General features: G+C 41.7%; 1 protein-coding gene across 4 annotated transcripts in view; it reads right to left on the reverse strand.

Annotated features, from left to right (window-relative positions):
• LOC109909336 (cadherin-7-like) overlaps positions 1–14,877 on the reverse strand; it is a 154,916-nt gene that overhangs the window by 31,375 nt on the left and 108,664 nt on the right. Inside the window, exon 9 of one of the 4 annotated variants that reach the window (XM_031795251.1) lies at positions 8,281–8,295. The exons of the other annotated variants lie outside the window; for them this stretch is intronic. Coding sequence (XP_031651111.1) covers positions 8,281–8,295 — 15 coding nt within the window. The remainder of the gene's footprint in view (positions 1–8,280; positions 8,296–14,877) is intronic. 4 annotated transcript variants of the gene reach the window in all.

Consider the following 14,877-nt stretch of genomic DNA (forward strand, 5'->3'; position numbering starts at 1 on the left):
TCCTGGAAGGTTTCCAACACTTTGCAACCCTACCAACGAGTATGTGGAGCAGCCTCACTGCCTCATTGCCTGCATCCGTAATGGGTCAGCGGTCAAACGACCTCCACTCATCACTGTCAAACGCTCCCTGAAACACTTCAGCGAGCAGGCCTTTTTAATCGACCTGGCCGGGGTATCCTGGAAGAATATTGATCTCATCCCGTCAGTAGGGGATGCCTGGATATTTTTTTTTTTAAATGCCTTCCTAACCATCTTAAATAAACATACCCCATTCAAGAAATGTAGAACCAGGAACAGATATAGCCCTTGGTTCTCCCCAGACCTGACTGCCCTTAACCAACACAAAAACATCCTATGGCGTTCTGCATTAGCATCGAACAGCCCCCGTGATATGCATCTGTTCAGGGAAGCTAGAAACCATTATACACAGGCAGTTAGAAAAGCCAAGGCTAGCTTTTTCAAGCAGAAATTTGCTTCCTGCAACACTAACTCAAAAAAGTTCTGGGACAATGTAAAGTCCATGGAGAATAAGAACACCTCCTCCCAGCTGCCCACTGCACTGAAGATAGGAAACACTGTCACCAATGATAAATCCACCATAATTGAGAATTTCAAGAAGCATTTTTGGTGCTTCTACACCTGCATTGCTTGCTGTTTGGGGTTTTAGGCTGGGTTTCTGTACAGCACTTTGAGATATCAGCTGATGTACGAAGGGCTATATAAATAAATTTGATTTGATTTGATTTTTCTAAGGCTGGCCATGCTTTCCACCTGGCTACTCCTAACCCCGGTCAACAGCACTGCACCACACACAGCAACTCGCCCAAGCCTTCCCCATTTCTCCTCCCAAATCCATTCAGCTGATGTTCTGAAAGAGCTGCAAAATCTGGACCCCTACAAATCAACCGGGCTAGACAATCTGGACCCTTTCTTCCAAAAATTATCTGCCGAAATTGTTGCCACCCCTATTACTAGCCTGTTCAACCTCTTTTTCGTGTCGTCTGAGATTCCCAAAGATTGGAAAGCAGCTGCGGTCATCCCCCTCTTCAAAGGGGGGCACACTCTTGACCCAAACTGCTACAGACCTATATCTATCCTACCATGCCTTTCTAAGGTCTTCGAAAGCCAAGTCAACAAACAGATTACCGACCATTTCGAATCTCACCATACCTTCTCTGCTATGCAATCTGGTTTCAGAGCTGGTCATGGGTGCACCTCAGCCACGCTCAAGGTCCTAAACGATATCTTAACCCGCCATCGATAAGAAACATTATTGTGCAGCCGTATTCATTGATCTGGCCAAGGCTTTCGACTCTGTCAATCACCACATCCTCATCGGCAGCCTCGACAGCCTTGGTTTCTCAAATGATTGCCTCGCCTGGTTCACCAACTACTTCTCTGATAGAGTTCAGTGTGTCAAATCGGAGGGTCTGCTGTCCAGACCTCTGGCAGTCTCTATGGGGGTGCCACAGGGTTCAATTCTTGGACCGACTCTCTTCTCTGTATACATCAATGAGGTCGCTCTTGCTGCTGGTGAGTCTCTGATCCACCTCTACGCAGATGACACCATTCTGTATACTTCTGGCCCTTCTTTGGACAGTGTTAACAACCCTCCAGGCAAGCTTCAATGCCATACAACTCTCCTTCCGTGGCCTCCAATTGTAAAACTAAATGCATGCTCTTCAACCGATCGCTACCTGCACCTGCCCGCCTGTCCAACATCACTACTCTGGACGGCTCTGACTTAGAATACGTGGACATCTAGAAATACTTAGGTGTCTGGTTAGACTGCAAACTCTCCTTCCAGACCCATATCAAACATCTCCAATCCAAAGTTAAATCTAGAATTGGCTTCCTATTTCACAACAAAGCATCCTTCACTCATGCTGCCAAACATACCCTTGTAAAACTGACCATCCTACCAATCCTCGACTTTGGCGATGTCATTTACAAAATAGCCTCACATACCCTACTCAACAAATTGGATGCAGTCTATCACAGTGCAATCCATTTTGTCACCAAAGCCCCATATACTACCCACCATTGCGACCTGTACGCTCTCGTTTGGCTGGCCATCGCTTCATACTCGTCGCCAAACCCACTGGCTCCATGTCATCTACAAGACCCTGCTAGGTAAAGTCCCCCCTTATCTCAGCTCGCTGGTCACCATAGCATCTCCCACCTGTAGCACACGCTCCAGCAGGTATATCTCTTTAATCACCCCCAAAACCAATTATTTCTTTGGCCGCCTCTCCTTCCAGTTCTCTGCTGCCAATGACTGGAACGAACTACAAAAATCTCTGAAACTGGAAACACTTACCTCCCTCACTAGCTTTAAGCACCAACTGTCAGAACAGCTCACAGATTACTGCACCTGTACATAGCCCACCTTTAATTTAGCCCAAACAACTACCTCTTTCCCTACTGTATTTATTTTGCTCCTTTGCACCCCATAATTTTTATTTCTACTTTGCACATTCTTCCACTGCAAATCTACCATTCCAGTGTTTTACTTGCTATATTGTATTTACTTTGCCACCATGGCCTTTTTTTGCCTTTCCTCCCTTATCTCACCTCATTTGCTCACATCGTATATAGACTTGTTTATACTGTATTATTGACTGTATGTTTGTTTTACTCCATGTGTAACTCTGTCGTTGTATGTGTCGAACTGCTTTGCTTTATCTTGGCCAGGTCGCAATTGTAAATGAGAACTTGTTCTCAACTTGCCTACCTGGTTAAATAAAGGTGAAATAAAATAAATAGAAAGTGCTAATATTTAGTCAAACTTACAGATATTGAAAATAACGTTTTTATCTTGAGGCGATCTGCACCGTTGTGTTCAGTCCGCCATTTTACTTCACAGCCTCACCTTAAGCACTAAACCTTGCCCTTGACTGAAATTGAAAAAGCATGACCCTTACGAATTTTCATCCAGGTAACCATTCTGTAAATTTCGATCCATCCCTTAGTAACAAAGCAAGCTCTTTTTGTCCTTAACGGTTCAACTCTACCATTGAAATAGTAATGTGGTGCCTCTAAGGAATCTCAAGGGAGGGGTTCGGTATGAAATACACTCCCTTCTAGGTATGGTGGGTAGTACCACTTCAAAGCTTACAATAGAAGCAGGTGACAGCGCACCATATTTGGCAATAGTCTTGGTAAGTGGAGTGTGCTAATACATTTTGCACGATGCTTCCTTGACTAGACTACTGACGTTACACAAAATTCAAAGGCAGTAAGGAATATTTCCACATATGACCAAAGTCAACAATTTTGCTACGTTACAGCCTTGTTCTAAAATTGATTAAATTTTGTTTTTTTTAATCAATCTACACACAATACCTCATAATGACAAAGCAAAAACAGGTATTTTATTAAATGTATGAAAAAAAAATGAAATATCACATTTACATAAGTATTCAGACCCTTTACTCAGTGTTTTGTTGGGGTCAAGTCCTGGCTCTGGCTGGGCCACACAAGGACGTTCAGAGACTTCATGGCTTGGTTGTTGCTCTGACATACACTGTCAATTGTGTACCTTTCCAAATCATGTCCAAACAATGAATTTACCACAGGTGGACTCCAATCAAGTTGTAGAAACATCTCAAGAATGATCAATGGAAAAAGGATGCACCTGAGCTCAATTTCGAGTCTCATAGCAAAGGGTCTGAATACTTATGTAAATAAGGTATTTATAAAAACCTGTTTATGCTTTGTCATTATGTGGTATTGTGTGTAATTGGCTGAGTACTTTTTTATTTTATTTAATCCATTTTAGAATAAGGCTGTAAAGTAACAACATGTGAAAAAGGTCAAGGGTCTGAATACTTTCCGAAGGCACTATAATTTCTTGATTAAGACGGCATGGAAGTATGTTAAAAATGACCAACCAAGCATATCCAAAATGTTTATAGAATTTTTTTTAAAGAATACAGTCGTTGTCAGGTTACGATTAAAGTAGGCAATGGAGCATCAGTTGTTATCTGCGATTAAATGCTAGTGGTTACAAGCTGTCAGATATTAGGCACTAGAGGAGGTGGAGAAAGACACCCTGCCAATTAGGACTGGCAGACCCAGGGAGATTCTATCCTCATGTGATTTCGTGAGGCCTCCAGAGTGGTGCAGTGGTCTTAAGGCACTGCACTGCAGTGCTAGCTGTGCCAATAGAGATCCTGGTTCGAGTCCAAGCTCTGTCGCAGCCGGCAACGACTGGGAGACCCATGGGGCGGCGCACAATTGGCCCAGCGTCGTACAGGTTAGGAGAAGGTTTGGCCGGCAGGGATGTTCTTGTCCCATCGTGCTCAAGTGACTCCTGTGGCAGGCCGGGCGCAATGCATGCTGACACGATTGCCAGGTGTACGGTGTTTTTGTCAACACATTGGTGTGTCTGGCTTTCGGTTTAAGCGGGCATTGTGTCAAGAAGTAGTGCAGCTTGGTTGGGTTGTGTTTCAGGGGACTCACGGCTCTCAACCTTTGCCTCTCCTGAGTTCGGACAGGAGTTGCAGCGATGGGACAAAACTGTAACTACCAATTGGATACCACTAAATTAGGGAGAAAAAAAGAAGGGATTTCATGAATATTAAATTTATACTACTCCCTGGCACTCAGATTAAAGCTACACAAGAAAATAAAAAAGCACAACATGTCTCCTGTGTCTGTTTTCTGTTTTCATACACAGATACTGTGAGTTTCATTTAAAAAAATGTTTTACAGTGGAAACTGGAATCATGCTGATCAGGGTGATCTATTTGCAGAAAGTTCACAGTCTCAAATTCACTGATTGGTTTTGGATTTGTGTGTTTCGGTAGATACAGTAATAGCAAATATAAAGCACGTTATACCTTGAACATGGATGCACTGTATATGCACAGCTGTGCAACATGAAAGACACAATTTCTTCACGGGGTACAATATATATTTATATATAATATATATATATAATATATATATATTATTTCATATAACATGCCTGTGTAGCAAAAAATACATTTCAATATAAATACAGACATCTGTCTATGGAGCTTGCCTTATTCCCCAACGATGAAGCAGATGGGAACTCTATGATGTACTTTGAATATCGCAATAAGCTTATCTCAAGGAAGGTATCAATTCCATTCCTTGCTCGCCGGGAGAAGGACAGTAAATCAATGTTAAATCAAACCACTTTGTAATTTATAATGACTTTCATTATCGGGCCTCTGACGCAAACCATTTTGGAAGCTCTTCAGTGACAAGTCCTCTAACGGTTCAAGTGGAAGATGGAAGGGGAAAAACACTGATGTAGACATAAATTCCCAAAGAGACATTAACAGCCTCAGCCGAACGGTGCAAGACTGAGGAGTCAGATAAATCACAGAATTAAAAGGATTATAATTTTTTTGTTTACACGCGGCTGGGTGTCAGATCAAATAGATAGAAAAGAGCCCGCCTTTGTCTTCATTTGTGCCTTTACAGCACGCCGAATAAACACAAAGGCAGGCAGGGAATGTTTGCTCATTCAGGGTAACGTGCATGCACACACACGCTTGAATGCTTGCTTGCTTGCTTGCACGCACACACACACACACACACACACACACACACACACACACACACACACACACACACACACACACACACTGCAGGTCCTATTGTTACAGAAGCTAATTAGGGAGGAATTAAAGATAAATGATCCCTGCTTAAAGTTAGATGGGCTCCTAACTTTTCTGAGCCAACACAAGATAAGGCAAAAGAAAGCCTAATAAATGATTACTTTCAAAGTGTCTGGGTTTAGGCAGGGCTGTAGAATGAGATCTACATTTTATATCTCATATTTTGGTTTTTAACTGCAACAACAACTGTGATTGCTGCCTATTTTTTAAGGCCATACAGCAACTACACACATAGCTCCAGTCTGGATTTCATTATCATCACATCTCTAGAACTAAAGGACTTTTTTAAAAGTTTTATTATACGTAGATGAAATTACACATTTGCAGCACGTCAGCACGGACAGACCATCAGGCTCATTAATTTGACTGGCCTACATTTTGACATTTACATCACTCAGTCTCTCCATTTACAGACGATGAGGATGTTTTCACACAACAAGATTACAAGTGGTAATTGAAAGTTGAATCCAGAGTATAAATAATCGGCCTTCAAATGGGCGACAACATAGACTGTTACCATGGCGATGGGAGACGGGGCAGATGGCTTGTTGTCACCATGGGGTGGTGTTGACAACGGGAGGGGACAGGGCACGTAATGCCCCTCCGCGGCATTACCACCCAAATCAGTGACACGCAGCACACACAGCTCACCCCAAAATTGACAAGACCTCCCACATCGCCTCACCATCCACCTGCCCACCGCTGGTGCTAACACCCCCACTCTGGCACTACTTCTGACATATGCTAGGGTTTGATTTTAAATCGATACTCACAACGCTCAACAAAAGCCATCTTTCAATCTATGTTAATTTCTATAAGTCAGCCAGCTCAACTCTGGACTGTTGTGTATTAAAACCGGTCTCGTCCAGCCCAAAAATATACAATGAGCACATATGGAATGATCTCCAGTGAAGGCTTCAGTTGGAAAATGTAGTTCCCTATGGTTGTTTTAAGACTGATTAATTACTTTACATGACTGATTTGATTATTTTATTGTGTGTATTTTGCCTTGCACACCTCATTTGAAAAAGACACCCGGGTCTTGTTATTCAGTGAAAGTATAGAATAAAGGTAAAAAATAAATAAAAATAGACTGAACTCAGTCCCTGTTTCTCTCCCTACCGAAACATGTGCCATGACATTGTTGTTTCCGACTCCTACCTTCAATTGAATTTGTTGTTCCCGACTCTCACCTGAAATAAATATCTACAATGGACTGCTAATTGAAACAGGAAGACAAACTTAATATGTTAATAGCTGAGATCCTTAGAAAATAACTAAATATTTACATTTATGAACAACAGATTTAAATAATCAGTGATGGAAATGATTAGAAGCGTGTGACATCCCTGCTTTTCCCCTCCACTCCATCGTAATATCAATTAATATAATGGTAGTAGACAGACGCACCGATGTTCTGTAACAAGTGGCGTCTCTGGAGAGAGCTAGTGCCATGAGACCGCCCCTAATCAAGCCTGAACGATGGCAGGTTATTCCAACCACCAGGCTTCCGGCTAATCTGCACTAAAGAGCCACGGTGCCCGAACTACTGGCAAACTTTATAATTTCGTCTTTCAGGTCTTCCAGTGGGCGGCTGTGGGTTTTTAACTAAGTTGTTGGGAAAGAGGCGGATGTGCAGATAGGGTCTATAGGAGTTTGTTTGTGTGCTCTTTGCTGTTCCATCCCCAAGGGTGGACGTATAGAGAAAAACATGTTAATTCAAATGTAGGAAGGCTCTGCCTTGCCTTGTACAGCCACTATGTCCACCCATCCTGATAGCAAATAGATGGCTTGACTGCTCCTTGTTATTCAAATAGTTGTCTAATGTCAACCTTTTCTCCTTTTTAAAATGTTCTTAGGTGTACATTTGCATAATGCCACAGGCAGTAACCACTCAGAAACAAGACAGTCTGAACTTCAAGTTCTATCTGGAGAACACGTGTGATACATGTGTTTCAATAGGTCAACCGTGAAACATTGGGCTGGCCATTCTACAGGAGTTAGGGAGGGTACCAAAGGCAGGCCATTCTTTGACCAGATCTTGGGTTCAAAGAGTATTCTTTTAAATGTCTTCTGCCATAATGTTTACCCACTTCATATGTACAGTATACTGTATGCTGTATTCTATTCAAGGCTCATCCTATATAACTACAGCTGTACACATCTTTCCTATTCATATACTGTCCATAATGTATATAAACACCATAATATACAGTACATAGTATGTATTTAGTCCGGACTCGGACATTGCTCATTCGGATATTTCTTAAATCCTTTCTATTCATTCCTTTTTATTTTTTAAATTTGTGTATTGTTTTGAATTGTTAGGTATTACTGCACTGTTGGAGCTAGAAACATAAGCTTTTCACTGCACCTGCATTAACATCTGAAAAAAAAACAATAACATTAGATTTTATTTTGAAATGAGCATTTAATTTAGTCTGCCTGGAGAGCCAGATGGACAAGGGTTGGAACATTCAATTGGTCCCATCTTGCCAGGCAAGCTCAATCAAGTAAAGTATTTGAAAGAAAATGAATTTAAGCCTTGGGTGTGTATTATTAAAATGAGTAGGAGTGCTGATCTAGGTTTGCCTTTCAGATCACAATGAATAAGATTATATGGAACAGGGGGGACCTGATCCTAGATCAGCACCCCTACTCTGAGACACTTTATGTTTACGACCCTAGGTTTGCTTCTGACACAACACTGTAGTGTATGAGAACAAGTAAGGAGGGTGATGGCACGTAAAGGCTTAGCAATTTCCCCATGTATCATGATGTGACAAGGGCAAATGCATGTGACGTATACGCTAGGGTAAAGGGCAGCAGAGAGCTCTCTATTAAAATTTTAAAAAGTAGTGTCTTATTAACACAGATTTTCAAAAGGCATGGACAGAAATGGAATGCTCTACAGCAGGGGTGTCAAACTCATTCCATGGAGGGCTATTATCTGCAGGTTTTTTCCTCTCAATTAAGCCCAAGGCAACCAGGTGTGGGGAGTTACCTTAATTCATCAAGGACAAGGGAGAAGCGAAAACCCGCAGACACTCGGCCTTCCATAGAGTTTCACAATTGTGCTCTACAGTATAATCCAACAGTATAATCCAACATCTCAATAAAACAAAGTAATAATTTCCAACACCTCAACCAAGACAAGAATAATTTCTCACCAAGGTTATGCCGCCTTTGTCAAATCAAATTTGCGCCGAATACAACACCTTACAGTGAAATGCTTACTTATGAGCCCTTAACCAACAATGCAGTTAATGCAGTTAAGTAAATATTTAATCAATAAACTAAAGTAAAACAATTAAAATAATAACCAACACAATAAATAACAACAACGAGGCTATATACAGGGGGATCTGGTACCGAGTCAACATGCAGGGGTACAGGTTATTCGAGGTAATTCATACATTTAGGTAGGGGTATAGTGACTATGCATAGATAATAAACAGCGAGTAGCAGCAGTGTAAAAACGAAGGGGGGTGTCAATGCAAATATTATGAGGGGACATTTTATATCTCATGGCTTGGGGGTAGAAGCTGTTAAGAAGACTTTGGAACCTAGACTTGGCGCTCCGGGACCACATGCCGTAAAGTGTCAGAGAGAACAGTCTATGGTTTGGGTGACTGGTGTATTTTACCATTTTTTGGGCCTTCCTCTGACACCGCCTAGTATATAGGTCCTGGATGGTAGAAAGCTTGGGCCTAGTGATGTTACTGGGCTGTACCCACTACCCTCTGTAGTGCATTACGGTCGGATGCCGAGCAGTTGCTATACCAGGCGGTGATGCAAGCGGTCAGGGTGCTCTCGTTTGTGCAGTTGTAGATCTTTTTGAGGATCTGAGGACCCATGCCAAATCTTTTCAGTCTCTTGAGGGGGGAAAGGTGTTGTCATGCCCTGTTCATGACTTTCTTGGTGTGTTTGGACGATGATAGTTTGTTGGTGCTTTGGACACCAAGGAACGTTAAACTCTCGACCCGCTGCACTACAGCCCCATTAATATGAATGGTGGCGTGTTTGGCCCTCCTTTTCTTGTAGTCCACGGTCATCTCCTTTGTCTTGCTCACATTGAGGGAGAGGTTGTTGTCCTGTGCTATGGGGCGGTAGTCATTTAGGAAGGTTACCTTCACTTTTCTGGGCACAGGGACTATGGTGGTCTGCTTGCCAGTTGGTCCGCGCATGCTCTGAGTACACGTCCTGGTAATCCGTCTTGCCCTGCAACCTTGTGAATGTGGACCTGTTTAAAGGTCTTGCTCACATCGGCTTTGGAGATCGTGATCACACAGCTGGTGATCTCATGCATGCTTCAGTGTTGCTTGTCTCGAAGCGAGCATTAAAGCCATTTAGCCCATCTGGTAGGATCGTATCACTGGGCAGCTCATGGCTGGGATTCCCTTTGTAGTCTGTAATAGTTTGCAAGCCCTGCCACATCCGACGAGCATCAGAGTGGGATTTAATGGGATTTTAATGGGATTTTAGTGGGATTTAATCTTAGTCCTGTATTGATGCTTTGCCTGTTGATTGTTCGTTTGAGGGCATAGCGGGATTTTTTATAAGCGTCCGGATTAGTGTCCTGCTCCTTGAAAGCAGCAGGTCTTTAGCTCGGTGTGTATGTTGCCTGTAATCCATGGATTCAAGTTGGGATATGTACGTACGTATGGTCACTGTGGGGATGACGTCGTCGATGCACTTATTGATGAAGCCGGTGACTCAGGTGGTATACTCCTCAATGTCATTGAATGAATCCTGGGAAATATTCCAGTCTGTGCTAGCAAAACAGTCCTGTAGCATAGCATCCGCGTCATCTGACCACTTCCGTATTGAGCTAGTCACCGATACTTCCTGCTTTAGTTTTTGGTTGTACACAGGAATCAGGAGCATATAATTATGGTCAGATTTTCCAAATGGAGGGCAAGGGAGAGCTTTGTACGCGTCTCTGTGTGAAGGGTAAAGGTGGTCTAGAGTTTTTTTTCATCTGGTTGCACAAGTGACACACTGGTAGACGCGACACTTCTGGATGAGTATTTTCTTGTTTGCATATGGCCTTTTACAGCTCATCGAGTGCGGTCTTAGAGCTAGCATCAGTTTGTGCTGGGAAATAGACAGCTATGAAAAATATAGATAAAGTCACTTGGTGGATAGTGTGATCAACAGCTTATAATGAGGTACTCTACCTCAGGTGAGCAATGACTCAAGACATCACGAACAGGTGTTATTGACAAATAGACTCACACCCCCACCCCTCGTCTTATCGCAGCTGTTCTGTCCTGCCAATGCACGGAAAACCAAGCCAACTGTATATTATACATGTCGTCGTTCAGCCAAGACTCGGAGGAAGCATAAGCTATTACAGTTTTTAACTTCTTTGGGACTGGGGGGCAGTTTTGAGTAGCTTGGATGAATAAGGTGCCCAGAGTAAACTACCTGCTACTCAGGCCCAGTTGCTAATATATGCATATTATTAGTATATTTGGATGGAAAACACTCTGAAGTTTCTAAAACTGTTTGAATGATGTCTGTGAGTATAACAGAACTCATATGGCAGGCAAAGACCTGAGAAAAAATCCAGCCAGGAAGTGGGAAATCTGAGGTTTGTAGTTTTTCAATATACAGTGTCTATGGGGTCATATTATACTTTATAAGGCTTCCCCTAGATGTCAACAGTCTTTAGAACCTTGTTTGATGCTTCTACTGTGAAGGAGGGGGGAATGGGAGCTGAATGAGTCAGAGGTCTGCCAGTGTGCCATGAGCTGACCATGCGCGTTCACGTGAGAGTTAACTTGCGTTCCATTGCATTTCTACAGACAAAGGAATTCTCCGGTTGAAACATTATTGAAGATTTATGATAAAAACATCCTAAAGATTGATTCTATACTTCGTTTGACATGTTTCCACGGACTGTAATGGAACTTTTTGACTTTGTCTGCTCGTGTCTCATGAATTTGGATTACTGGGCTAAATGCGCAAACAAAAAGGAGGAATTATTACATACATTTTGGACTTTATCGAACAAATCAAACATTTATTGTGGAACTGGGATTCCTGGGAGTGCATTCTGATGAAGAGCATCAAAGGTAAGTGAATATTTATAATGATATTTCTGAATTTGTTGACTCCACAACATGATGGATATCTGTATGGCTCATTTTGTTGTCTGAGCGTCTTACTCAGATTATTGCATGGTGTGCTTTTGCCGTAAAGCTTTTTTGAAATCTGACAGAGCGGTTGCTTTAAGGAGAAGTTTATCTTGTCTTTATCTTTACACTTGTATCTTTCATCAACGTTTAAGATGAGTATTTCTGTAAATTGATGTGGCTCTCTGCAAATTCGCCGGATGTTTTCAAGGCACAACATTACTGAACATAATGCGTCAATGTAAACTGAGATTTTTGGATATAAATATGAACTTTATCGAACAAAACATACATGTATTGTGTAACATGAAGTCCTATGAGTGCCATCTGATGAAGATCATCAAATGTTAGTGATTAATTTTATCTCTATTTCTCCTTTTTGTGACTCCTCTTTGGTTGGAAAATGGCTGTATGTTTTTGTGACTAGGCACTGACCTAACATAATTGTATGGTGTGCTTTCGCTGTAAAGCCCTTTTGAAATCTGACACGATGGCTAGACCTTTTGTGACTAGGGGGCAGTATTTTCATTTTTGGAAAAATAACGTTCCCGTAGTAAACGGGATATTTTGTCAGGACAAGATGCTAGAATATGCATATAATTGACAGCTTAGGATAGAAAACACAAAAGTTTTCAAAACTGTAAAAATATTGTCTGTGAGCATAACAGAACTTATGTTGCAGGCGAAAGCCTGACAAAAATCCAATCTGAAGTGCCTCATGTTTTGAAAGCGCTGCGTTCCTATGCGTCCCTATTGAGCAGTGAATGGGCTATCAACCAGATTACTCTTTCTCCGTATTCCCGAAGGTGTCTACAGCATTGTGACGTAGTTTTACGCATTTATGCTGAAGAGTACCTGTAAGCGGCTACATTGCGCAAGTGGTCACCTGATGGCTCCCAGAGTGACTCTCGCATAAAATACAGAGGTAGCCATTATTCCAATCGGTCCTACTAAAAAACTAATTGTCCCGACGGAAATATTATCGAATAGATATTTGAGAAACACCTTGAGGAATGATTATAAACAACGTTTGCCATGTTTCTGTCGATATTATGGAGCTAATTTGGAATATTTATCAGCGTTTTCGTGACTGCAATTTCCGGGCGATTTCTCAGCCAAACGTGAAGAACAAACAGAGCTATTTCGCCTACAAAAAGTAATATTTTGTGAAAAAAGGAACATTTGCTATCTAACTGAGAGTCTCGTGAGTAAACATCTGAAGCTCATCAAAGGTAAATGATTTATTTTGATTGCTTTTCTGATATCCGTGACCAAGTTACCTGCTGCTAGCTGGACAAAATGCTATGCTAGGCTATCGATAAACTTACACAAATGCTTGTCTAGCTTTGGCTGTAAAGCATATTTTGAAAATCTGAGACGACAGGGTGATTAACAAAAGGCTAAACTGTGTCTCAATATATTTCATTTGTGATTTTCATGAATAGGAATATTTTCTAGGAATATTTATGTCCGTTGCGTTATGCTAATTAGTGTCAGTCGATGATTACAAATCAAATCAAATGTATTTGTCACATACACATGGTTAGCAGATGTTAATGCGAGTGTAGCGAAATGCTTGTGCTTCTAGTTCCGACAATGCAGTAATAACGAACAAGTAATCTAACTAACAATTCCAAAAAAAACTACTGTCTTATACACAGTGTAAGGGGATAAAGAATATGTACATAAGGATATATGAATGAGTGATGGTACAGAGCAGCATAGGCAAGATACAGTAGATGATATCGAGTACAGTATATACATATGAGATGAGTATGTAAACCAAGTGGCATAGTTAAAGTGGCTAGTGATACATGTATTACATAAGGATGCAGTCGATGATATAGAGTACAGTATCTACGTATGCATATGAGATGAATAATGTAGGGTAAGTAACATTATATAAGGTAGCATTGTTTAAAGTGGCTAGTGATATATTTACATCATTTCCCATCAATTCCCATGATTAAAGTGGCTGGAGTAGAGTCAGTGGCATTGACAGTGTGTTGGCAGTAGCCACTCAATGTTAGTGGTGGCTGTTTAACAGTCTGATGGCCTTGAGATAGAAGCTGTTTTTCAGTCTCTCGGTCCCAGCTTTGATGCACCTGTACTGACCTCGCCTTCTGGATGACAGCGGGGTGAACAGGCAGTGGCTAGGGTGGTTGATGTCCTTGATGATCTTTATGGCCTTCCTGTAGCATCGGGTGGTGTAGGTGTCCTGGAGGGCAGGTAGTTTGCCCCCAGTGATGCGTTGTGCAGACCTCACTACCCTCTGGAGAGCCTTACGGTTGAGGGCGGTGCAGTTGCCATACCAGGCGGTGATACAGCCCGCCAGGATGCTCTCGATTGTGCATCTGTAGAAGTTTGTGAGTGCTTTTGGTGACAAGCCGAATTTCTTCAGCCTCCTGAGGTTGAAGAGGCGCTGCTGCGCCTTCTTCACGATGCTGTCTGTGTGAGTGGACCAATTCAGTTTGTATGTGATGTGTATGCCGAGGAACTTAAAACTTGCTACCCTCTCCACTACTGTTCCATCGATGTGGATGGGGGGGTGTTCCCTCTGCTGTTTCCTGAAGTCCACAATCATCTCCTTAGTTTTGTTGACGTTGAGTGTGAGGTTATTTTCCTGACACCACACTCCGAGGGCCCTCACCTCCTCCCACATGCGGGATGGGTAGTCACTAAAGATTAACTTCTTAAGGCTGCCATCCCGTTAACGGGATAATTGTCATCAACAACCGCTGAATTGCATAGCGCCACATTCAAATAATATTACTAAAAATATTTATATTCATTAAATCACAAGTGCAATATAGCAAAACACAGTTTTGTTAATCCACCTGTTGTGTCAGATTTTGAAAATACCAAAGTTCTCCCACTTAAAAAGATGAGAGAGGCCTGTAATTTTCATCATAGGTACACTTCAACTATGACAGACAAAATTAGAAAAATAAATCCAGAAAATCACATTGTATCATTTTTTATTAATTAATTTGCAAATTATGGTGGAAAATAAGTATTTGGTCAACAACAAAAGTTTATCTCAATACTTTTGTACCTATGATGAAAATTACAGGCCTCTCTCA

Source organism: Oncorhynchus kisutch, linkage group LG18 (assembly GCF_002021735.2).
Source record: "Oncorhynchus kisutch isolate 150728-3 linkage group LG18, Okis_V2, whole genome shotgun sequence".
NCBI classification, from domain to species: domain Eukaryota; kingdom Metazoa; phylum Chordata; class Actinopteri; order Salmoniformes; family Salmonidae; genus Oncorhynchus; species Oncorhynchus kisutch.